Source organism: Ranitomeya imitator, unplaced genomic scaffold (genome assembly GCF_032444005.1).
Source record: "Ranitomeya imitator isolate aRanImi1 unplaced genomic scaffold, aRanImi1.pri SCAFFOLD_325, whole genome shotgun sequence".
Classification (NCBI taxonomy): domain Eukaryota; kingdom Metazoa; phylum Chordata; class Amphibia; order Anura; family Dendrobatidae; genus Ranitomeya; species Ranitomeya imitator.
Genome location: NW_027193546.1, coordinates 401,247 through 424,180, shown reverse-complemented (window position 1 = coordinate 424,180; position 22,934 = coordinate 401,247). Strand labels below are relative to the sequence as shown.

Sequence of the window (22,934 nt, the reverse complement as noted above, 5' to 3'; positions counted from 1 at the left end):
TTTATCCCGGGCAGGGAAGCACAAGGGGAGAGCGGAGCTTCACTCGGACTCAGCTGGGAGGGGGCGGGGCCTGTGTCCAGTGTCAGCCAATAGAAGCTCAGGACGGTGCTGCTCAGCAGCCAATCAGTGCGCAGTAAGCCTGTACATATAACAGGCGCCTCCAGCTCCGGCCTCAGTGTTTTCCTTCCTATCAGGAAATATTTTCATTTTGTTTTTCCGCAGCACATGATGGCAGAGACCGCGCCAGCCGCCGCTCCCCCTCCCGCAGAACCGGCCGCCAAATCCAAGAAGCAGCCGAAGAAATCTGCTGCCAAGAAGAGCAATAAACCCTCCGGCCCCAGCGTCTCCGAGCTGATCGTGAAAGCCGTGTCCGCCTCCAAGGAGCGCAGCGGGGTGTCTCTGGCCGCCCTGAAGAAGGCTCTGTCTGCTGGAGGATACGATGTAGAGAAGAACAACAGCCGCCTGAAGCTGGCCGTCAAGGCTCTGGTCACCAAGGGCGCCCTCCTCCAGGTGAAAGGCAGCGGCGCCTCCGGGTCCTTCAAGCTGAACAAGAAGCAGGAGACGAAGGACAAAGTGGCCAAGACGAAGCCAGCAGCTGCGGCCAAACCTAAGAAACCCGCTGCTGCCAAGAAAGCCGCCAAATCTCCGAAGAAGCCCAAGAAGGCTCCGACTGCGGCCAAGAAGAGCCCGAAAAAGGCCAAGAAGCCCGCAGCGGCCAAGAAAGCGGCCAAGAGCCCCAAGAAGCCGAAAGCCGCTCCCAAGCCCAAGAAGGTGACGAAGAGTCCGGCTAAGAAGGCGGCCAAACCCGCCAAGAGTCCGGCTAAGAAGGCTGCGAAAGCCAAGAAGCCCGCGGCTAAGAAATAAGCTGCAGCCCCTGTTCTGTTACCACAAAGGCTCTTATAAGAGCCACCACCTCCTCCCCGCAGAGCTGTATGATCAGTGCCACCACCCTCTCCCCGCAGAGCTGTATGATCAGAGCCACCACCTACTCCCCTCAGACCTGTATGATCAGTGCCACCACCTCCTCCCTGCAGAGCTCTATGATCAGAGAAATCACCTCCTCCCCGGAGAGCTGTATGATCAGTGCCACCACCTTCTCCCCCGCAGAGCTGTATGATCAGTGCCACCACCTACTCCTCCCTGCAGAGCTGTATGATCAGAGAAATCACCTCCACCCCGCAGAGCTGTATGATCAGTGCCACCACCTTCTCCCCCGCAGAGCTGTATGATCAGTGCTACCACCTCCTCCCCGCAGAGCTGTATGATCAGAGCCACCACCTCCTCCCTGCAGAGCTGTATGATCAGAGAAATCACCTCCTCCCCGCACAGCTGTATGATCAGTACCACCACCTCCTCCCCGCAGAGCTGTATGATCAGTGCCAACACCTTCTCCCCGCAGAGCTGTATGATCAGTGCCACCACCTCCTCCCTGCAGAGCTGTATGATCAGTGCCACCACCTCCTCCCCGCAGAGCTGTACGATCAGTGCCACCACCTCCTCCCCGCAGAGCTGTATGATCAGTGCCACCACCTCCTCCCCGCAGAGCTGTATGATCAGTGCCACCACCTCCTCCCCGCAGAGCTGTATCATCAGTGCCACCACCTACTCCTCCCTGCAGAGCTGTATGATCAGAGAAATCACCTCCACCCCGCAGAGCTGTATGATCAGTGCCACCACCTCCTCCCCGCAGAGCTGTATCATCAGTGCGACCACCTACTCCTCCCTGCAGAGCTGTATGATCAGAGAAATCACCTCCACCCCGCAGAGCTGTATGATCAGTGCCACCACCTTCTCCCCCGCAGAGCTGTATGATCAGAGCCACCACTTCCTCCCCGCAGAGCTGTATAATCAGTGCCACCACCTCCACCCCGCAGAGCTGTATGATCAGAGAAATCACCTCCACCCCGCAGAGCTGTATGATCAGAGCCACCACCTCCTCCCCGCAGAGCTGTATGATCAGAGCCACCACCCTCTCCCCGCAGAGCTGTATAATCAGTGCCACCACCTCCTCCCCGGAGAGCTGTATGATCAGTGCCATCACCTCCTCCCCGCAGAGCTGTATGATCAGTGCCACCACCTCCTCCCCGCAGAGCTGTATGATCAGTGCCACCTCCTCCTCCCTGCAGAGCTGTATGATCAGAGAAATCACCTCCACCCCGCAGAGCTGTATGATCAGTGCCACCACCTCCTCCCCGCAGAGCTGTATCATCAGTGCCACCACCTACTCCTCCCTGCAGAGCTGTATGATCAGAGAAATCACCTCCACCCCGCAGAGCTGTATGATCAGTGCCACCACCTTCTCCCCCGCAGAGCTGTATGATCAGAGCCACCACTTCCTCCCCGCAGAGCTGTATAATCAGTGCCACCACCTCCACCCCGCAGAGCTGTATGATCAGAGAAATCACCTCCACCCCGCAGAGCTGTATGATCAGAGCCACCACCTCCTCCCCGCAGAGCTGTATGATCAGAGCCACCTCCCTCTCCCCGCAGAGCTGTATAATCAGTGCCACCACCTCCTCCCCGCAGAGCTGTATGATCAGTGCCACCACCTCCTCCCCGCAGAGCTGTATGATCAGTGCCACCACCTCCTCCCCGCAGAGCTGTATGATCAGTGCCACCTCCTCCTCCCCGCAGAGCTGTATGATCAGAGCCACCTCCTCCTCGCAGAGCTGTATGATCAGTGCCACCACCTCCTCCCCGCAGAGCTGTATGATCAGAGCCACCACCTCCTCCCCGCAGAGCTGTATGATCAGAGCCACCACCTCCTCCCTGCAGAGCTGTATGATCAGAGAAATCACCTCCTCCCCGCACAGCTGTATGATCAGTACCACCACCTCCTCCCCGCAGAGCAGTATGATCAGAGCCACCACCTCCTCCCCGCAGAGCTGTATGATCAGTGCCACCACCTCCTCCCCGCAGAGCTGTATGATCAGTGCCACCTCCTCCTCCCCGCAGAGCTGTATGATCAGAGAAATCACCTCCACCCCGCAGAGCTGTATGATCAGTGCCACCACCTCCTCCCCGCAGAGCTGTATCATCAGTGCCACCACCTACTCCTCCCTGCAGAGCTGTATGATCAGAGAAATCACCTCCTCCCCGCAGAGCTGTATGATCAGTGCCACAACCTCCTCCCCGCAGAGCTGTATGATCAGTGCCACCACCTCCTCCCCGCAGAGCTGTATGATCAGAGAAATCACCTCCTCCCCGCACAGCTGTATGATCAGTACCACCACCTCCTCCCCGCAGAGCTGTATGATCAGTGCCACCACCTCCTCCCCGCACAGCTGTATGATCAGTGCCACCACCTCCTCCCCGCAGAGCTGCATGATCAGAGCCACCACCTCCTCTCCGCAGAGCTGTATGATCAGAGCCACCACCTCCTCCCTGCAGAGCTGTAGGATCAGAGAAATCACCTCCTCCCCGCACAGCTGTATGATCAGTACCACCTACTCCTCCCTGCAGAGCTGTATGATCAGAGAAATCACCTCCTCCCCGCAGAGCTGTATGATCAGTGCCACAACCTCCTCCCCGCAGAGCTGTATGATCAGTGCCACCACCTCCTCCCCGCAGAGCTGTATGATCAGAGAAATCACCTCCTCCCCGCACAGCTGTATGATCAGTACCACCACCTCCTCCCCGCAGAGCTGTATGATCAGTGCCACCACCTCCTCCCCGCACAGCTGTATGATCAGTGCCACCACCTCCTCCCCGCAGAGCTGTATGATCAGAGAAATCACCTCCTCCCCGCACAGCTGTATGATCAGTACCACCACCTCCTCCCTGCAGAGCTGTATGATCAGAGAAATCACCTCCTCCCCGCACAGCTGTATGATCAGTACCACCACCTCCTCCCCGCAGAGCTGTATGATCAGTGCCACCACCTCCTCCCCGCACAGCTGTATGATCAGTGCCACCACCTCCTCCCCGCAGAGCTGCATGATCAGAGCCACCACCTCCTCTCCGCAGAGCTGTATGATCAGAGCCACCACCTCCTCCCTGCAGAGCTGTAGGATCAGAGCCATCACCTCCTCCCCGCAGAGCTGTATGATCAGTGCCACCACCCTCTCCCCGCAGAGCTGTATGATCAGAGCCACCACCTACTCCCCTCAGACCTGTATGATCAGAGCCATAACCTCATCCTCCCTGCAGAGCTGTATGATCAGAGAAATCACCTCCTCCCCGGAGAGCTGTATGATCAGTGCCAACACCTTCTCCCCGCAGAGCTGTATGATCAGTGCCACCACCTCCTCCCTGCAGAGCTGTATGATCAGTGCCACCACCTCCTCCCCGCAGAGCTGTACGATCAGTGCCACCACCTCCTCCCCGCAGAGCTGTATGATCAGTGCCACCACCTCCTCCCCGCAGAGCTGTATGATCAGTGCCACCACCTCCTCCCCGCAGAGCTGTATGATCAGTGCCACCACCTCCTCCCCGCAGAGCTGTATGATCAGTGCCACCTCCTCCTCCCCGCAGAGCTGTATGATCAGTGCCACCACCTCCTCCCCGCAGAGCTGTATCATCAGTGCCACCACCTACTCCTCCCTGCAGAGCTGTATGATCAGAGAAATCACCTCCACCCCGCAGAGCTGTATGATCAGTGCCACCACCTCCTCCCAGCAGAGCTGTATGATCAGTGCCACCACCTCCTCCCCGCAGAGCTGTATAATCAGTGCCACCTCCTCCTCCCCGCAGAGCTGTATGATCATTGCCACCACCTCCTCCCCGCAGAGCTGTATCATCAGTGCCACCACCTACTCCTCCCTGCAGAGCTGTATGATCAGAGAAATCACCTCCACCCCGCAGAGCTGTATGATCAGTGCCACCACCTTCTCCCCCGCAGAGCTGTATGATCAGTACCACCACCTCCTCCCTGCAGAGCTGTATGATCAGAGAAATCACCTCCTCCCCGCACAGCTGTATGATCAGTACCACCACCTCCTCCCCGCAGAGCTGTATGATCAGTGCCACCACCTCCTCCCCGCACAGCTGTATGATCAGTGCCACCACCTCCTCCCCGCAGAGCTGCATGATCAGAGCCACCACCTCCTCTCCGCAGAGCTGTATGATCAGAGCCACCACCTCCTCCCTGCAGAGCTGTATGATCAGAGAAATCACCTCCTCCCCGGAGAGCCGTATGATCAGTGCCACCACCTTCTCCCCGCAGAGCTGTATGATCAGAGCCACCACATTCTCCCCGCAGAGCTGTAGGATCAGAACCATCACCTCCTCCCCGCAGAGCTGTATGATCAGTGCCACCACCCTCTCCCCGCAGAGCTGTATGATCAGAGCCACCACCTACTCCCCTCAGACCTGTATGATCAGAGCCATAACCTCATCCTCCCTGCAGAGCTCTATGATCAGTGCCACCACCTCCTCCCCGCAGAGCTGCATGATCAGAGCCACCACCTCCTCTCCGCAGAGCTGTATGATCAGTGCCACCACCTCCTCCCTGCAGAGCTGTATGATCAGTGCCACCACCTCCTCCCCGCAGAGCTGTACGATCAGTGCCACCACCTCCTCCCCGCAGAGCTGTATGATCAGTGCCACCACCTCCTCCCCGCAGAGCTGTATGATCAGTGCCACCACCTCCTCCCCGCAGAGCTGTATGATCAGTGCCACCACCTCCTCCCCGCAGAGCTGTATGATCAGTGCCACCTCCTCCTCCCCGCAGAGCTGTATGATCAGTGCCACCACCTACTCCTCCCTGCAGAGCTGTATGATCAGAGAAATCACCTCCACCCCGCAGAGCTGTATGATCAGTGCCACCACCTTCTCCCCCGCAGAGCTGTATGATCAGTGCCACCACCTCCTCCCCGCAGAGCTGTATGATCAGAGCCACCACCTCCTCCCTGCAGAGCTGTATGATCAGAGAAATCACCTCCTCCCCGCACAGCTGTATGATCAGTACCACCACCTCCTCCCCGCAGAGCTGTATGATCAGTGCCAACAGATTCTCCCCGCAGAGCTGTATGATAAGTGCCACGACCTCCTCCCTGCAGAGCTGTATGATCAGTGCCACCACCTCCTCCCCGCAGAGCTGTACGATCAGTGCCACCACCTCCTCCCCGCAGAGCTGTATGATCAGTGCCACCACCTCCTCCCCGCAGAGCTGTATGATCAGTGCCACCACCTCCTCCCCGCAGAGCTGTATGATCAGTGCCACCACCTCCTCCCCGCAGAGCTGTATGATCAGTGCCACCTCCTCCTCCCCGCAGAGCTGTATGATCAGTGCCACCACCTACTCCTCCCTGCAGAGCTGTATGATCAGAGAAATCACCTCCACCCCGCAGAGCTGTATGATCAGTGCCACCACCTTCTCCCCCGCAGAGCTGTATGATCAGTGCCACCACCTCCTCCCCGCAGAGCTGTATGATCAGAGCCACCACCTCCTCCCTGCAGAGCTGTATGATCAGAGAAATCACCTCCTCCCCGCACAGCTGTATGATCAGTACCACCACCTCCTCCCCGCAGAGCTGTATGATCAGAGCCACCACCTCCTCCCCGCAGAGCTGTATGATCAGAGCCACCACCTCCTCCCCGCAGAGCTGTATGATCAGAGCCACCACCCTCTCCCCGCAGAGCTGTATAATCAGTGCCACCACCTCCTCCCCGCAGAGCTGTATGATCAGTGCCACCACCTCCTCCCCGCAGAGCTGTATGATCAGTGCCACCACCTCCTCCCCGCAGAGCTGTATGATCAGTGCCACCTCCTCCTCCCCGCAGAGCTGTATGATCAGAGAAATCACCTCCACCCCGCAGAGCTGTATGATCAGTGCCACCACCTCCTCCCCGCAGAGCTGTATCATCAGTGCCACCACCTACTCCTCCCTGCAGAGCTGTATGATCAGAGAAATCACCTCCACCCCGCAGAGCTGTATGATCAGTGCCACCACCTTCTCCCCCGCAGAGCTGTATGATCAGAGCCACCACTTCCTCCCCGCAGAGCTGTATAATCAGTGCCACCACCTCCACCCCGCAGAGCTGTATGATCAGAGAAATCACCTCCACCCCGCAGAGCTGTATGATCAGAGCCACCACCTCCTCCCCGCAGAGCTGTATGATCAGAGCCACCTCCCTCTCCCCGCAGAGCTGTATAATCAGTGCCACCACCTCCTCCCCGCAGAGCTGTATGATCAGTGCCACCACCTCCTCCCCGCAGAGCTGTATGATCAGTGCCACCACCTCCTCCCCGCAGAGCTGTATGATCAGTGCCACCTCCTCCTCCCCGCAGAGCTGTATGATCAGAGCCACCTCCTCCTCCTCGCAGAGCTGTATGATCAGTGCCACCACCTCCTCCCCGCAGAGCTGTATGATCAGAGCCACCACCTCCTCCCCGCAGAGCTGTATGATCAGAGCTACCACCTCCTCCCTGCAGAGCTGAATGATCAGAGAAATCACCTCCTCCCCGCACAGCTGTATGATCAGTACCACCACCTCCTCCCCGCAGAGCAGTATGATCAGAGCCACCACCTCCTCCCCGCAGAGCTGTATGATCAGTGCCACCACCTCCTCCCCGCAGAGCTGTATGATCAGTGCCACCTCCTCCTCCCCGCAGAGCTGTATGATCAGAGAAATCACCTCCACCCCGCAGAGCTGTATGATCAGTGCCACCACCTCCTCCCCGCAGAGCTGTATCATCAGTGCCACCACCTACTCCCCGCACAGCTGTATGATCAGTGCCACCACCTCCTCCCCGCAGAGCTGCATGATCAGAGCCACCACCTCCTCTCCGCAGAGCTGTATGATCAGAGCCACCACCTCCTCCCTGCAGAGCTGTATGATCAGAGAAATCACCTCCTCCCCGGAGAGCCGTATGATCAGTGCCACCACCTTCTCCCCGCAGAGCTGTATGATCAGAGCCACCACATTCTCCCCGCAGAGCTGTAGGATCAGAGCCATCACCTCCTCCCCGCAGAGCTGTATGATCAGTGCCACCACCCTCTCCCCGCAGAGCTGTATGATCAGAGCCACCACCTACTCCCCTCAGACCTGTATGATCAGAGCCATAACCTCATCCTCCCTGCAGAGCTGTATGATCAGAGAAATCACCTCCTCCCCGGAGAGCTGTATGATCAGTGCCAACACCTTCTCCCCGCAGAGCTGTATGATCAGTGCCACCACCTCTTCCCTGCAGAGCTGTATGATCAGTGCCACCACCTCCTCCCCGCAGAGCTGTACGATCAGTGCCACCACCTCCTCCCCGCAGAGCTGTATGATCAGTGCCACCACCTCCTCCCCGCAGAGCTGTATGATCAGTGCCACCACCTCCTCCCCGCAGAGCTGTATGATCAGTGCCACCACCTCCTCCCCGCAGAGCTGTATGATCAGTGCCACCTCCTCCTCCCCGCAGAGCTGTATGATCAGTGCCACCACCTCCTCCCCGCAGAGCTGTATCATCAGTGCCACCACCTACTCCTCCCTGCAGAGCTGTATGATCAGAGAAATCACCTCCACCCCGCAGAGCTGTATGATCAGTGCCACCACCTCCTCCCAGCAGAGCTGTATGATCAGTGCCACCACCTCCTCCCCGCAGAGCTGTATGATCAGTGCCACCTCCTCCTCCCCGCAGAGCTGTATGATCAGTGCCACCACCTCCTCCCCGCAGAGCTGTATCATCAGTGCAACCACCTACTCCTCCCTGCAGAGCTGTATGATCAGAGAAATCACCTCCACCCCGCAGAGCTGTATGATCAGTGCCACCACCTTCTCCCCCGCAGAGCTGTATGATCAGTACCACCACCTCCTCCCTGCAGAGCTGTATGATCAGAGAAATCACCTCCTCCCCGCACAGCTGTATGATCAGTACCACCACCTCCTCCCCGCAGAGCTGTATGATCAGTGCCACCACCTCCTCCCCGCACAGCTGTATGATCAGTGCCACCACCTCCTCCCCGCAGAGCTGCATGATCAGAGCCACCACCTCCTCTCCGCAGAGCTGTATGATCAGAGCCACCACCTCCTCCCTGCAGAGCTGTATGATCAGAGAAATCACCTCCTCCCCGGAGAGCTGTATGATCAGTGCCAACACCTTCTCCCCGCAGAGCTGTATGATCAGTGCCACCACCTCTTCCCTGCAGAGCTGTATGATCAGTGCCACCACCTCCTCCCCGCAGAGCTGTACGATCAGTGCCACCACCTCCTCCCCGCAGAGCTGTATGATCAGTGCCACCACCTCCTCCCCGCAGAGCTGTATGATCAGTGCCACCACCTCCTCCCCGCAGAGCTGTATGATCAGTGCCACCACCTCCTCCCCGCAGAGCTGTATGATCAGTGCCACCTCCTCCTCCCCGCAGAGCTGCATGATCAGTGCCACCACCTCCTCCCCGCAGAGCTGTATCATCAGTGCCACCACCTACTCCTCCCTGCAGAGCTGTATGATCAGAGAAATCACCTCCACCCCGCAGAGCTGTATGATCAGTGCCACCACCTCCTCCCAGCAGAGCTGTATGATCAGTGCCACCACCTCCTCCCCGCAGAGCTGTATGATCAGTGCCACCTCCTCCTCCCCGCAGAGCTGTATGATCAGTGCCACCACCTCCTCCCCGCAGAGCTGTATCATCAGTGCAACCACCTACTCCTCCCTGCAGAGCTGTATGATCAGAGAAATCACCTCCACCCCGCAGAGCTGTATGATCAGTGCCACCACCTTCTCCCCCGCAGAGCTGTATGATCAGTACCACCACCTCCTCCCTGCAGAGCTGTATGATCAGAGAAATCACCTCCTCCCCGCACAGCTGTATGATCAGTACCACCACCTCCTCCCCGCAGAGCTGTATGATCAGTGCCACCACCTCCTCCCCGCACAGCTGTATGATCAGTGCCACCACCTCCTCCCCGCAGAGCTGCATGATCAGAGCCACCACCTCCTCTCCGCAGAGCTGTATGATCAGAGCCACCACCTCCTCCCTGCAGAGCTGTATGATCAGAGAAATCACCTCCTCCCCGGAGAGCCGTATGATCAGTGCCACCACCTTCTCCCCGCAGAGCTGTATGATCAGAGCCACCACATTCTCCCCGCAGAGCTGTAGGATCAGAGCCATCACCTCCTCCCCGCAGAGCTGTATGATCAGTGCCACCACCCTCTCCCCGCAGAGCTGTATGATCAGAGCCACCACCTACTCCCCTCAGACCTGTATGATCAGAGCCATAACCTCATCCTCCCTGCAGAGCTCTATGATCAGAGAAATCACCTCCTCCCCGGAGAGCTGTATGATCAGTGCCAACACCTTCTCCCCGCAGAGCTGTATGATCAGTGCCACCACCTCCTCCCTGCAGAGCTGTACGATCAGTGCCACCACCTCCTCCCCGCAGAGCTGTATGATCAGTGCCACCACCTCCTCCCCGCAGAGCTGTATGATCAGTGCCACCACCTCCTCCCCGCAGAGCTGTATGATCAGTGCCACCACCTCCTCCCCGCAGAGCTGTATGATCAGTGCCACCTCCTCCTCCCCGCAGAGCTGTATGATCAGTGCCACCACCTACTCCTCCCTGCAGAGCTGTATGATCAGAGAAATCACCTCCACCCCGCAGAGCTGTATGATCAGTGCCACCACCTTCTCCCCCGCAGAGCTGTATGATCAGTGCCACCACCTCCTCCCCGCAGAGCTGTATGATCAGAGCCACCACCTCCTCCCTGCAGAGCTGTATGATCAGAGAAATCACCTCCTCCCCGCACAGCTGTATGATCAGTACCACCACCTCCTCCCCGCAGAGCTGTATGATCAGTGCCAACACCTTCTCCCCGCAGAGCTGTATGATCAGTGCCACCACCTCCTCACTGCAGAGCTGTATGATCAGTGCCACCACCTCCTCCCCGCAGAGCTGTACGATCAGTGCCACCACCTCCTCCCCGCAGAGCTGTATGATCAGTGCCACCACCTCCTCCCCGCAGAGCTGTATGATCAGTGCCACCACCTCCTCCCCGCAGAGCTGTATGATCAGTGCCACCACCTCCTCCCCGCAGAGCTGTATGATCAGTGCCACCTCCTCCTCCCCGCAGAGCTGTATGATCAGTGCCACCACCTACTCCTCCCTGCAGAGCTGTATGATCAGAGAAATCACCTCCACCCCGCAGAGCTGTATGATCAGTGCCACCACCTCCTCCCCCGCAGAGCTGTATGATCAGTGCCACCACCTCCTCCCCGCAGAGCTGTATGATCAGAGCCACCACCTCCTCCCTGCAGAGCTGTATGATCAGAGAAATCACCTCCTCCCCGCACAGCTGTATGATCAGTACCACCACCTCCTCCCCGCAGAGCTGTATGATCAGAGCCACCACCTCCTCCCCGCAGAGCTGTATGATCAGTGCCACCACCTCCTCCCCGCACAGCTGTATGATCAGTGCCACCACCTCCTCCCCGCAGAGCTGCATGATCAGAGCCACCACCTCCTCCCCGCAGAGCTGTATGATCAGAGCCACCACCTCCTCCCCGCAGAGCTGTATGATCAGTGCCACCACCTCCTCCCCGCAGAGCTGTATCATTAGTGCCACCACCTACTCCTCCCTGCAGAGCTGTATGATCAGAGAAATCACCTCCACCCCGCAGAGCTGTATGATCAGTGCCACCACCTCCTCCCCGCAGAGCTGTATCATCAGTGCCACCACCTACTCCTCCCTGCAGAGCTGTATGATCAGAGAAATCACCTCCACCCCGCAGAGCTGTATGACCAGTGCCACCACCTTCTCCCCCGCAGAGCTGTATGATCAGAGCCACCACTTCCTCCCCGCAGAGCTGTATAATCAGTGCCACCACCTCCACCCCGCAGAGCTGTATGATCAGAGAAATCTCCTCCACCCCGCAGAGCTGTATGATCAGAGCCACCACCTCCTCCCCGCAGAGCTGCATGATCAGAGCCACCACCCTCTCCCCGCAGAGCTGTATAATCAGTGCCACCACCTCCTCCCCGCAGAGCTGTATGATCAGTGCCACCACCTCCTCCCCGCAGAGCTGTATGATCAGTGCCACCACCTCCTCCCCGCAGAGCTGTATGATCAGTGCCACCTCCTCCTCCCCGCAGAGCTGTATGATCAGAGAAATCACCTCCACCCCGCAGAGCTGTATGATCAGTGCCACCACCTCCTCCCCTCAGAGCTGTATCATCAGTGCCACCACCTACTCCTCCCTGCAGAGCTGTATGATCAGAGAAATCACCTCCACCCCGCAGAGCTGTATGATCAGTGCCACCACCTTCTCCCCCGCAGAGCTGTATAATCAGTGCCACCACCTCCTCCCCGCAGAGCTGTATCATCAGTGCCACCACATACTCCTCCCTGCAGAGCTGTATGATCAGAGAAATCACCTCCACCCCGCAGAGCTGTATGATCAGTGCCACCACCTTCTCCCCCGCAGAGCTGTATGATCAGTGCCACCACCTCCTCCCCGCAGAGCTGTATGATCAGTGCCACCTCCTCCTCCCCGCAGAGCTGTATGATCAGAGCCACCTCCCTCTCCCCGCAGAGCTGTATAATCAGTGCCACCACCTCCTCCCCGCAGAGCTGTATGATCAGTGCCACCACCTCCTCCCCGCAGAGCTGTATGATCAGTGCCACCACCTCCTCCCCGCAGAGCTGTATGATCAGTGCCACCTCCTCCTCCCCGCAGAGCTGTATGATCAGAGCCACCTCCTCCTCCTCGCAGAGCTGTATGATCAGTGCCACCACCTCCTCCCCGCAGAGCTGTATGATCAGAGCCACCACCTCCTCCCCGCAGAGCTGTATGATCAGAGCTACCACCTCCTCCCTGCAGAGCTGTATGATCAGAGAAATCACCTCCTCCCCGCAGAGCTGTATGATCAGTGCCACCACCTCCTCCCCGCAGAGCTGTATGATCAGTGCCACCACCTCCTCCCCGCAGAGCTGTATGATCAGTGCCACCACCTCCTCCCCGCAGAGCTGTATGATCAGTGCCACCACCTCCTCCCTGCAGAGCTGTATGATCAGAGAAATCACCTCCTCCCCGCACAGCTGTATGATCAGTACCACCACCTCCTCCCTGCAGAGCTGTATGATCAGAGAAATCACCTCCTCCCCGCACAGCTGTATGATCAGTACCACCACCTCCTCCCCGCAGAGCTGTGTGATCAGTGCCACCACCTCCTCCCCGCACAGCTGTATGATCAGTGCCACCACCTCCTCCCCGCAGAGCTGCATGATCAGAGCCACCACCTCCTCTCCGCAGAGCTGTATGATCAGAGAAATCACCTCCTCCCCGGAGAGCCGTATGATCAGTGCCACCACCTTCTCCCCGCAGAGCTGTATGATCAGAGCCACCACATTCTCCCCGCAGAGCTGTAGGATCAGAGCCATGACCTCCTCCCCGCAGAGCTGTATGATCAGTGCCACCACCCTCTCCCCGCAGAGCTGTATGATCAGAGCCACCACCTACTCCCCTCAGACCTGTATGATCAGAGCCATAACCTCATCCTCCCTGCAGAGCTGTATGATCAGAGAAATCACCTCCTCCCCGGAGAGCTGTATGATCAGTGCCAACACCTTCTCCCCGCAGAGCTGTATGATCAGTGCCACCACCTCCTCCCTGCAGAGCTGTATGATCAGTGCCACCACCTCCTCCCCGCAGAGCTGTACGATCAGTGCCACCACCTCCTCCCCGCAGAGCTGTATGATCAGTGCCACCACCTCCTCCCCGCAGACCTGTATGATCAGTGCCACCACCTCCTCCCCGCAGAGCTGTATGATCAGTGCCACCACCTCCTCCCCGCAGAGCTGTATGATCAGTGCCACCTCCTCCTCCCCGCAGAGCTGTATGATCAGTGCCACCACCTCCTCCCCGCAGAGCTGTATCATCAGTGCCACCACCTACTCCTCCCTGCAGAGCTGTATGATCAGAGAAATCACCTCCACCCCGCAGAGCTGTATGATCAGTGCCACCACCTCCTCCCAGCAGAGCTGTATGATCAGTGCCACCACCTCCTCCCCGCAGAGCTGTATGATCAGTGCCACCTCCTCCTCCCCGCAGAGCTGTATGATCAGTGCCACCACCTCCTCCCCGCAGAGCTGTATCATCAGTGCCACCACCTACTCCTCCCTGCAGAGCTGTATGATCAGAGAAATCACCTCCACCCCGCAGAGCTGTATGATCAGTGCCACCACCTTCTCCCCCGCAGAGCTGTATGATCAGTACCACCACCTCCTCCCTGCAGAGCTGTATGATCAGAGAAATCACCTCCTCCCCGCACAGCTGTATGATCAGTACCACCACCTCCTCCCCGCAGAGCTGTATGATCAGTGCCACCACCTCCTCCCCGCACAGCTGTATGATCAGTGCCACCACCTCCTCCCCGCAGAGCTGCATGATCAGAGCCACCACCTCCTCTCCGCAGAGCTGTATGATCAGAGCCACCACCTCCTCCCTGCAGAGCTGTATGATCAGAGAAATCACCTCCTCCCCGGAGAGCCGTATGATCAGTGCCACCACCTTCTCCCCGCAGAGCTGTATGATCAGAGCCACCACATTCTCCCCGCAGAGCTGTAGGATCAGAGCCATCACCTCCTCCCCGCAGAGCTGTATGATCAGTGCCACCACCCTCTCCCCGCAGAGCTGGTGGTGGCAAGTCATTAAACATCTTTACCACCGCCCTCCTGGGGAAACCTTTCATTCCATGGGGCACCAGAGCCTGTAGGAAGGACACAATTATTGATTATTAACCTTCCATAGCATATCATCCCGCACCACAGCGGAGACACTTGAGGGCACATAGAGGCGGGTTATCATCACTTGTGCCTTCTCCTTTGCTACAGCTCGAAGTATCGGCAATGCTGATGAGAATACTGGGCCCAGCGATCACTTGGCTGGATATGGAAACGTGGAGAGGAAAAACGAGGATGATGACAGGGATTACAGCAGCACCCCACGTGCAGATGGCGGTGCCTAGAAAATCTAGTACATCTGCCTCATTTTGGAGAGGTGCACTGCTGACATGAAGGATTGATCATCTCTCCCTGAGAGAGAGAAAGAGAGAGATAAAGTGAAAGAGAGAGAATGAGAAAGAAGGAGATAGAGAGAAAGAAAGGGAGAAAGAGAGAAAGAGAGACAAAGAGACATAAAGAGAGAGAGAGAGAAGAGAGATAAAGAAAGAGAGAAGGAGAGAGATAGATATAAAGTAAGAAAAAGAGAAAGCAAGGGAAAGAGAGGGAGAGAGAGAAATAGAAAGGAAGAAAGAGTAAGAGTGAGAGAAATATTTAGAGAAAAAAGAAGAGAGAAAGAAAGAGAGGAGAGCGAAGAGAGAAAGGAGAGAAGGAAATAATGAAAGAGAGGAGAGAGAAATAGAGATTAAGAAAGAGGGAGAGAGAGAGAGAGAGAGAAAGAAGAAGAGAGGGGAGACTGCTCTATATACTGTACACTCTGGTCTATAAATTGTACACACTGCTGTATATACTTTACACACTGCTCTATATACTGTACACACTGCTGTATATACTTTACACACTGCTCTATATACTGTACACACTGCTGTATATACTGTACACACTGGCTCTATATACTGTGCACACTGCTGTATATACTGTACACTCTGCTCTATATACTGTGTACTCTGCTGTATATACTGTACACTCTGCTCTATATACTGTGTACTCTGCTGTATATACTGTACACTCTGCTGTATATACTGTACCCTCTCCTCTAGTATCAGTGACACTTATTACACTGCTGATCTGGGCTGTGCAGATGTGATGTTGTGCACTATATAAACTATGTACAGCTGTGTTCTCTGTGTAGACGCTGGATTTTGTGTCTCCGCTTTTCTCCCAATATTCCCCTTTTACACAATAGTGGGGGTCACATAAATCCATTAATATTTCAGTTTTCTCCCCGGAGATGTTTATGTGTTTGGTTGGGGAGTCGCAGTGTGCAGCTGTCGCCTCATCAGAGCTCTTCGCACCATGACAGGCCGCAGCGGTCACAGCTTCACACTGGGTAAGACACGATATCAGGCAGGTGATTGCAATCAGCCACCGATGTGGATCATCTACTGATGTGGAACACGTGTCCCCCCAATCCTCTGCACATACGGGGTACAGTGACACCACAGGTCAGGGAGGTGGCAGTCAGCGGAGGCCGTCGCCTGTGTTACCCTTCTGGGTTCTCAGCAGCTCCAGCTCGTCCCCACATCGTACAATCAGCTTCCTGTGCGATAGACATAGGAGTAAAGATCCCTGTGATGGTGACAGGAGCCGGGAATAGGAGGAACGAGCTCCCGCAGCAGATTTATCTCCCCGGTACACAGTGAGGTGCAGATCGGGAGGACGGCGGCGATGATCCCGGGATTTCCTCTCCGCTCTTTCCCGGCATCTCTGCTAGTGACGGCTACAAATGGCCGGTGGAGATGTTGGAGAAGGGGAGGCGACGGAGGAATCGCGCTCTGCTGTCCGGTGTTAGCCGGTAAAGGGCTTTTATCCCGGGCAGGGAAGCACAAGGGGAGAGCGGAGCTTCACTCGGACTCAGCTGGGAGGGGGCGGGGCCTGTGTCCAGTGTCAGCCAATAGAAGCTCAGGACGGTGCTGCTCAGCAGCCAATCAGTGCGCAGTAAGCCTGTACATATAACAGGCGCCTCCAGCTCCGGCCTCAGTGTTTTCCTTCCTATCAGGAAATATTTTCATTTAGCTTCAGCAGCACATGATGGCAGAGACCGCGCCAGCCGCCGCTCCCCCTCCCGCAGAACCGGCCGCCAAATCCAAGAAGCAGCCGAAGAAATCTGCTGCCAAGAAGAGCAATAAACCCTCCGGCCCCAGCGTCTCCGAGCTGATCGTGAAAGCCGTGTCCGCCTCCAAGGAGCGCAGCGGGGTGTCTCTGGCCGCCCTGAAGAAGGCTCTGTCTGCTGGAGGATACGATGTAGAGAAGAACAACAGCCGCCTGAAGCTGGCCGTCAAGGCTCTGGTCACCAAGGGCGCCCTCCTCCAGGTGAAAGGCAGCGGCGCCTCCGGGTCCTTCAAGCTGAACAAGAAGCAGGAGACGAAGGACAAAGTGGCCAAGACGAAGCCAGCAGCTGCGGCCAAACCTAAGAAACCCGCTGCTGCCAAGAAAGCCGCCAAATCTCCGAAGAAGCCCAAGAAGGCTCCGACTGCGGCCAAGAAGAGCCCGAAAAAGGCCAAGAAGCCCGCAGCGGCCAAGAAAGCGGCCAAGAGCCCCAAGAAGCCGAAAGCCGCTCCCAAGCCCAAGAAGGTGACGAAGAGTCCGGCTAAGAAGGCGGCCAAACCCGCCAAGAGTCCGGCTAAGAAGGCTGCGAAAGCCAAGAAGCCCGCGGCTAAGAAATAAGCTGCAGCCCCTGTTCTGTTACCACAAAGGCTCTTATAAGAGCCACCACCTCCTCCCCGCAGAGCTGTATGATCAGTGCCACCACCCTCTCCCCGCAGAGCTGTATGATCAGAGCCACCACCTACTCCCCTCAGACCTGTATGATCAGTGCCACCACCTCCTCCCTGCAGAGCTCTATGATCAGAGAAATCACCTCCTCCCCGGAGAGCTGTATGATCAGTGCCAACACCTTCTCCCCGCAGAGCTGTATGATCAGTGCCACCACCTCCTCCCTGCAGAGCTGTATGATCAGTGCCACCACCTCCTCCCCGCAGAGCTGTACGATCAGTGCCACCACCTCCTCCCCGCAGAGCTGTATGATCAGTGCCACCACCTCCTCCCCGCAGAGCTGTATGATCAGTGCCACCACCTCCTCCCCGCAGAGCTGTATGATCAGTGCCACCACCTCCTCCCCGCAGAGCTGTATGATCAGTGCCACCTCCTCCTCCCCGCAGAGCTGTATGATCAGTGCCACCACCTACTCCTCCCTGCAGAGCTGTATGATCAGAGAAATCACCTCCACCCCGCAGAGCTGTATGATCAGTGCCACCACCTTCTCCCCCGAAGAGCTGTATGATCAGTGCCACCACCTCCTCCCCGCAGAGCTGTATGATCAGAGCCACCACCTCCTCCCTGCAGAGCTGTATGATCAGAGAAATCACCTCCTCCCCGCACAGCTGTATGATCAGTACCACCACCTCCTCCCCGCAGAGCTGTATGATCAGTGCCAACACCTTCTCCCCGCAGAGCTGTATGATCAGTGCCACCACCTCCTCCCTGCAGAGCTGTATGATCAGTGCCACCACCTCCTCCCCGCAGAGCTGTACGATCAGTGCCACCACCTCCTCCCCGCAGAGCTGTATGATCAGTGCCACCACCTCCTCCCCGCAGAGCTGTATGATCAGTGCCACCACCTCCTCCCCGCAGAGCTGTATCATCAGTGCCACCACCTACTCCTCCCTGCAGAGCTGTATGATCAGAGAAATCACCTCCACCCCGCAGAGCTGTATGATCAGTGCCACCACCTCCTCCCCGCAGAGCTGTATGATCAGAGCCACCACTTCCTCCCCGCAGAGCTGTATAATCAGTGCCACCACCTCCACCCCGCAGAGCTGTATGATCAGAGAAATCACCTCCACCCCGCAGAGCTGTATGATCAGAGCCACCACCTCCTCCCCGCAGAGCTGTATGATCAGAGCCACCACCCTCTCCCCGCAGAGCTGTATAATCAGTGCCACCACCTCCTCCCCGGAGAGCTGTATGATCAGTGCCACCACCTCCTCCCCGCAGAACTGTATGATCAGTGCCACCACCTCCTCCCCGCAGAGCTGTATGATCAGTGCCACCTCCTCCTCCCTGCAGAGCTGTATGATCAGAGAAATCACCTCCACCCCGCAGAGCTGTATGATCAGTGCCACCACCTCCTCCCCGCAGAGCTGTATCATCAGTGCCACCACCTACTCCTCCCTGCAGAGCTGTATGATCAGAGAAATCACCTCCACCCCGCAGAGCTGTATGATCAGTGCCACCACCTTCTCCCCCGCAGAGCTGTATGATCAGAGCCACCACTTCCTCCCCGCAGAGCTGTATAATCAGTGCAACCACCTCCACCCCGCAGAGCTGTATGATCAGAGAAATCACCTCCACCCCGCAGAGCTGTATGATCAGAGCCACCACCTCCTCCCCGCAGAGCTGTATGATCAGAGCCACCTCCCTCTCCCCGCAGAGCTGTATAATCAGTGCCACCACCTCCTCCCCGCAGAGCTGTATGATCAGTGCCACCACCTCCTCCCCGCAGAGCTGTATGATCAGTGCCACCACCTCCTCCCCGCAGAGCTGTATGATCAGTGCCACCTCCTCCTCCCCGCAGAGCTGTATGATCAGAGCCACCTCCTCCTCCTCGCAGAGCTGTATGATCAGTGCCACCACCTCCTCCCCGCAGAGCTGTATGATCAGAGCCACCACCTCCTCCCCGCAGAGCTGTATGATCAGAGCCACCACCTCCTCCCTGCAGAGCTGTATGATCAGAGAAAGCACCTCCTCCCCGCACAGCTGTATGATCAGTACCACCACCTCCTCCCCGCAGAGCAGTATGATCAGAGCCACCACCTCCTCCCCGCAGAGCTGTATGATCAGTGCCACCACCTCCTCCCCGCAGAGCTGTATGATCAGTGCCACCTCCTCCTCCCCGCAGAGCTGTATGATCAGAGAAATCACCTCCACCCCGCAGAGCTGTATGATCAGTGCCACCACCTCCTCCCCGCAGAGCTGTATCATCAGTGCCACCACCTACTCCTCCCTGCAGAGCTGTATGATCAGAGAAATCACCTCCTCCCCGCAGAGCTGTATGATCAGTGCCACAACCTCCTCCCCGCAGAGCTGTATGATCAGTGCCACCACCTCCTCCCCGCAGAGCTGTATGATCAGTGCCACCACCTCCTCCCCGCAGAGCTGTATGATCAGTGCCACCACCTCCTCCCTGCAGAGCTGTATGATCAGAGAAATCACCTCCTCCCCGCACAGCTGTATGATCAGTACCACCACCTCCTCCCTGCAGAGCTGTATGATCAGAGAAATCACCTCCTCCCCGCACAGCTGTATGATCAGTACCACCACCTCCTCCCCGCAGAGCTGTATGATCAGTGCCACCACCTCCTCCCCGCACAGCTGTATGATCAGTGCCACCACCTCCTCCCCGCAGAGCTGCATGATCAGAGCCACCACCTCCTCTCCGCAGAGCTGTATGATCAGAGCCACCACCTCCTCCCTGCAGAGCTGTATGATCAGAGAAATCACCTCCTCCCCGGAGAGCCGTATGATCAGTGCCACCACCTTCTCCCCGCAGAGCTGTATGATCAGAGCCACCACATTCTCCCCGCAGAGCTGTAGGATCAGAGCCATCACCTCCTCCCCGCAGAGCTGTATGATCAGTGCCACCACCCTCTCCCCGCAGAGCTGTATGATCAGAGCCACCACCTACTCCCCTCAGACCTGTATGATCAGAGCCATAACCTCATCCTCCCTGCAGAGCTGTATGATCAGAGAAATCACCTCCTCCCCGGAGAGCTGTATGATCAGTGCCAACACCTTCTCCCCGCAGAGCTGTATGATCAGTGCCACCACCTCCTCCCTGCAGAGCTGTATGATCAGTGCCACCACCTCCTCCCCGCAGAGCTGTACGATCAGTGCCACCACCTCCTCCCCGCAGAGCTGTATGATCAGTGCCACCACCTCCTCCCCGCAGAGCTGTATGATCAGTGCCACCACCTCCTCCCCGCAGAGCTGTATGATCAGTGCCACCACCTCCTCCCCGCAGAGCTGTATGATCAGTGCCACCTCCTCCTCCCCGCAGAGCTGTATGATCAGTGCCACCACCTCCTCCCCGCAGAGCTGTATCATCAGTGCCACCACCTACTCCTCCCTGCAGAGCTGTATGATCAGAGAAATCACCTCCACCCCGCAGAGCTGTATGATCAGTGCCACCACCTCCTCCCAGCAGAGCTGTATGATCAGTGCCACCACCTCCTCCCCGCAGAGCTGTATAATCAGTGCCACCTCCTCCTCCCCGCAGAGCTGTATGATCAGTGCCACCACCTCCTCCCCGCAGAGCTGTATCATCAGTGCCACCACCTACTCCTCCCTGCAGAGCTGTATGATCAGAGAAATCACCTCCACCCCGCAGAGCTGTATGATCAGTGCCACCACCTTCTCCCCCGCAGAGCTGTATGATCAGTACCACCACCTCCTCCCTGCAGAGCTGTATGATCAGAGAAATCACCTCCTCCCCGCACAGCTGTATGATCAGTACCACCACCTCCTCCCCGCAGAGCTGTATGATCAGTGCCACCACCTCCTCCCCGCACAGCTGTATGATCAGTGCCACCACCTCCTCCCCGCAGAGCTGCATGATCAGAGCCACCACCTCCTCTCCGCAGAGCTGTATGATCAGAGCCACCACCTCCTCCCTGCAGAGCTGTATGATCAGAGAAATCACCTCCTCCCCGGAGAGCCGTATGATCAGTGCCACCACCTTCTCCCCGCAGAGCTGTATGATCAGAGCCACCACATTCTCCCCGCAGAGCTGTAGGATCAGAGCCATCACCTCCTCCCCGCAGAGCTGTATGATCAGTGCCACCACCCTCTCCCCGCAGAGCTGTATGATCAGAGCCACCACCTACTCCCCTCAGACCTGTATGATCAGAGCCATAACCTCATCCTCCCTGCAGAGCTCTATGATCAGAGAAATCACCTCCTCCCCGGAGAGCTGTATGATCAGTGCCAACACCTTCTCCCCGCAGAGCTGTATGATCAGTGCCACCACCTCCTCCCTGCAGAGCTGTATGATCAGTGCCACCACCTCCTCCCCGCAGAGCTGTACGATCAGTGCCACCACCTCCTCCCCGCAGAGCTGTATGATCAGTGCCACCACCTCCTCCCCGCAGAGCTGTATGATCAGTGCCACCACCTCCTCCCCGCAGAGCTGTATGATCAGTGCCACCACCTCCTCCCCGCAGAGCTGTATGATCAGTGCCACCTCCTCCTCCCCGCAGAGCTGTATGATCAGTGCCACCACCTACTCCTCCCTGCAGAGCTGTATGATCAGAGAAATCACCTCCACCCCGCAGAGCTGTATGATCAGTGCCACCACCTTCTCCCCCGCAGAGCTGTATGATCAGTGCCACCACCTCCTCCCCGCAGAGCTGTATGATCAGAGCCACCACCTCCTCCCTGCAGAGCTGTATGATCAGAGAAATCACCTCCTCCCCGCACAGCTGTATGATCAGTACCACCACCTCCTCCCCGCAGAGCTGTATGATCAGTGCCAACAGATTCTCCCCGCAGAGCTGTATGATAAGTGCCACGACCTCCTCCCTGCAGAGCTGTATGATCAGTGCCACCACCTCCTCCCCGCAGAGCTGTACGATCAGTGCCACCACCTCCTCCCCGCAGAGCTGTATGATCAGTGCCACCACCTCCTCCCCGCAGAGCTGTATGATCAGTGCCACCACCTCCTCCCCGCAGAGCTGTATGATCAGTGCCACCACCTCCTCCCCGCAGAGCTGTATGATCAGTGCCACCTCCTCCTCCCCGCAGAGCTGTATGATCAGTGCCACCACCTACTCCTCCCTGCAGAGCTGTATGATCAGAGAAATCACCTCCACCCCGCAGAGCTGTATGATCAGTGCCACCACCTTCTCCCCCGCAGAGATGTATGATCAGTGCCACCACCTCCTCCCCGCAGAGCTGTATGATCAGAGCCACCACCTCCTCCCTGCAGAGCTGTATGATCAGAGAAATCACCTCCTCCCCGCACAGCTGTATGATCAGTACCACCACCTCCTCCCCGCAGAGCTGTATGATCAGAGCCACCACCTCCTCCCCGCAGAGCTGTATGATCAGAGCCACCACCTCCTCCCCGCAGAGCTGTATGATCAGAGCCACCACCCTCTCCCCGCAGAGCTGTATAATCAGTGCCACCACCTCCTCCCCGCAGAGCTGTATGATCAGTGCCACCACCTCCTCCCCGCAGAGCTGTATGATCAGTGCCACCACCTCCTCCCCGCAGAGCTGTATGATCAGTGCCACCTCCTCCTCCCCGCAGAGCTGTATGATCAGAGAAATC

General features: G+C 57.5%; 2 protein-coding genes across 2 annotated transcripts; both read left to right on the top strand.

Annotated features, from left to right (window-relative positions):
* The first annotated feature begins 195 nt into the window (after nt 1-195).
* LOC138653707 (histone H1C-like) lies at nt 196-887 on the top strand. The gene has a single exon (XM_069743316.1). The coding sequence runs from the start codon at nt 226-228 to the stop codon at nt 862-864; it is 639 nt and encodes a 212-aa protein (XP_069599417.1). The 5' UTR covers nt 196-225; the 3' UTR covers nt 865-887.
* A 15,703-nt stretch (nt 888-16,590) lies between these two features.
* On the top strand, nt 16,591-17,295 carry LOC138653708 (histone H1C-like). The gene has a single exon (XM_069743317.1). The coding sequence runs from the start codon at nt 16,634-16,636 to the stop codon at nt 17,270-17,272; it is 639 nt and encodes a 212-aa protein (XP_069599418.1). The 5' UTR covers nt 16,591-16,633; the 3' UTR covers nt 17,273-17,295.
* Nucleotides 17,296-22,934: the final 5,639 nt, after the last annotated feature.

Excerpts from the sequence above, each read along its gene's own strand:
- LOC138653707 (XM_069743316.1), top strand. The coding sequence starts at position 226 with ATGATGGCAGAGACCGCGCCAGCCGCCGCTCCCCCTCCCGCAGAACCG.
- LOC138653708 (XM_069743317.1), top strand. The coding sequence starts at position 16,634 with ATGATGGCAGAGACCGCGCCAGCCGCCGCTCCCCCTCCCGCAGAACCG.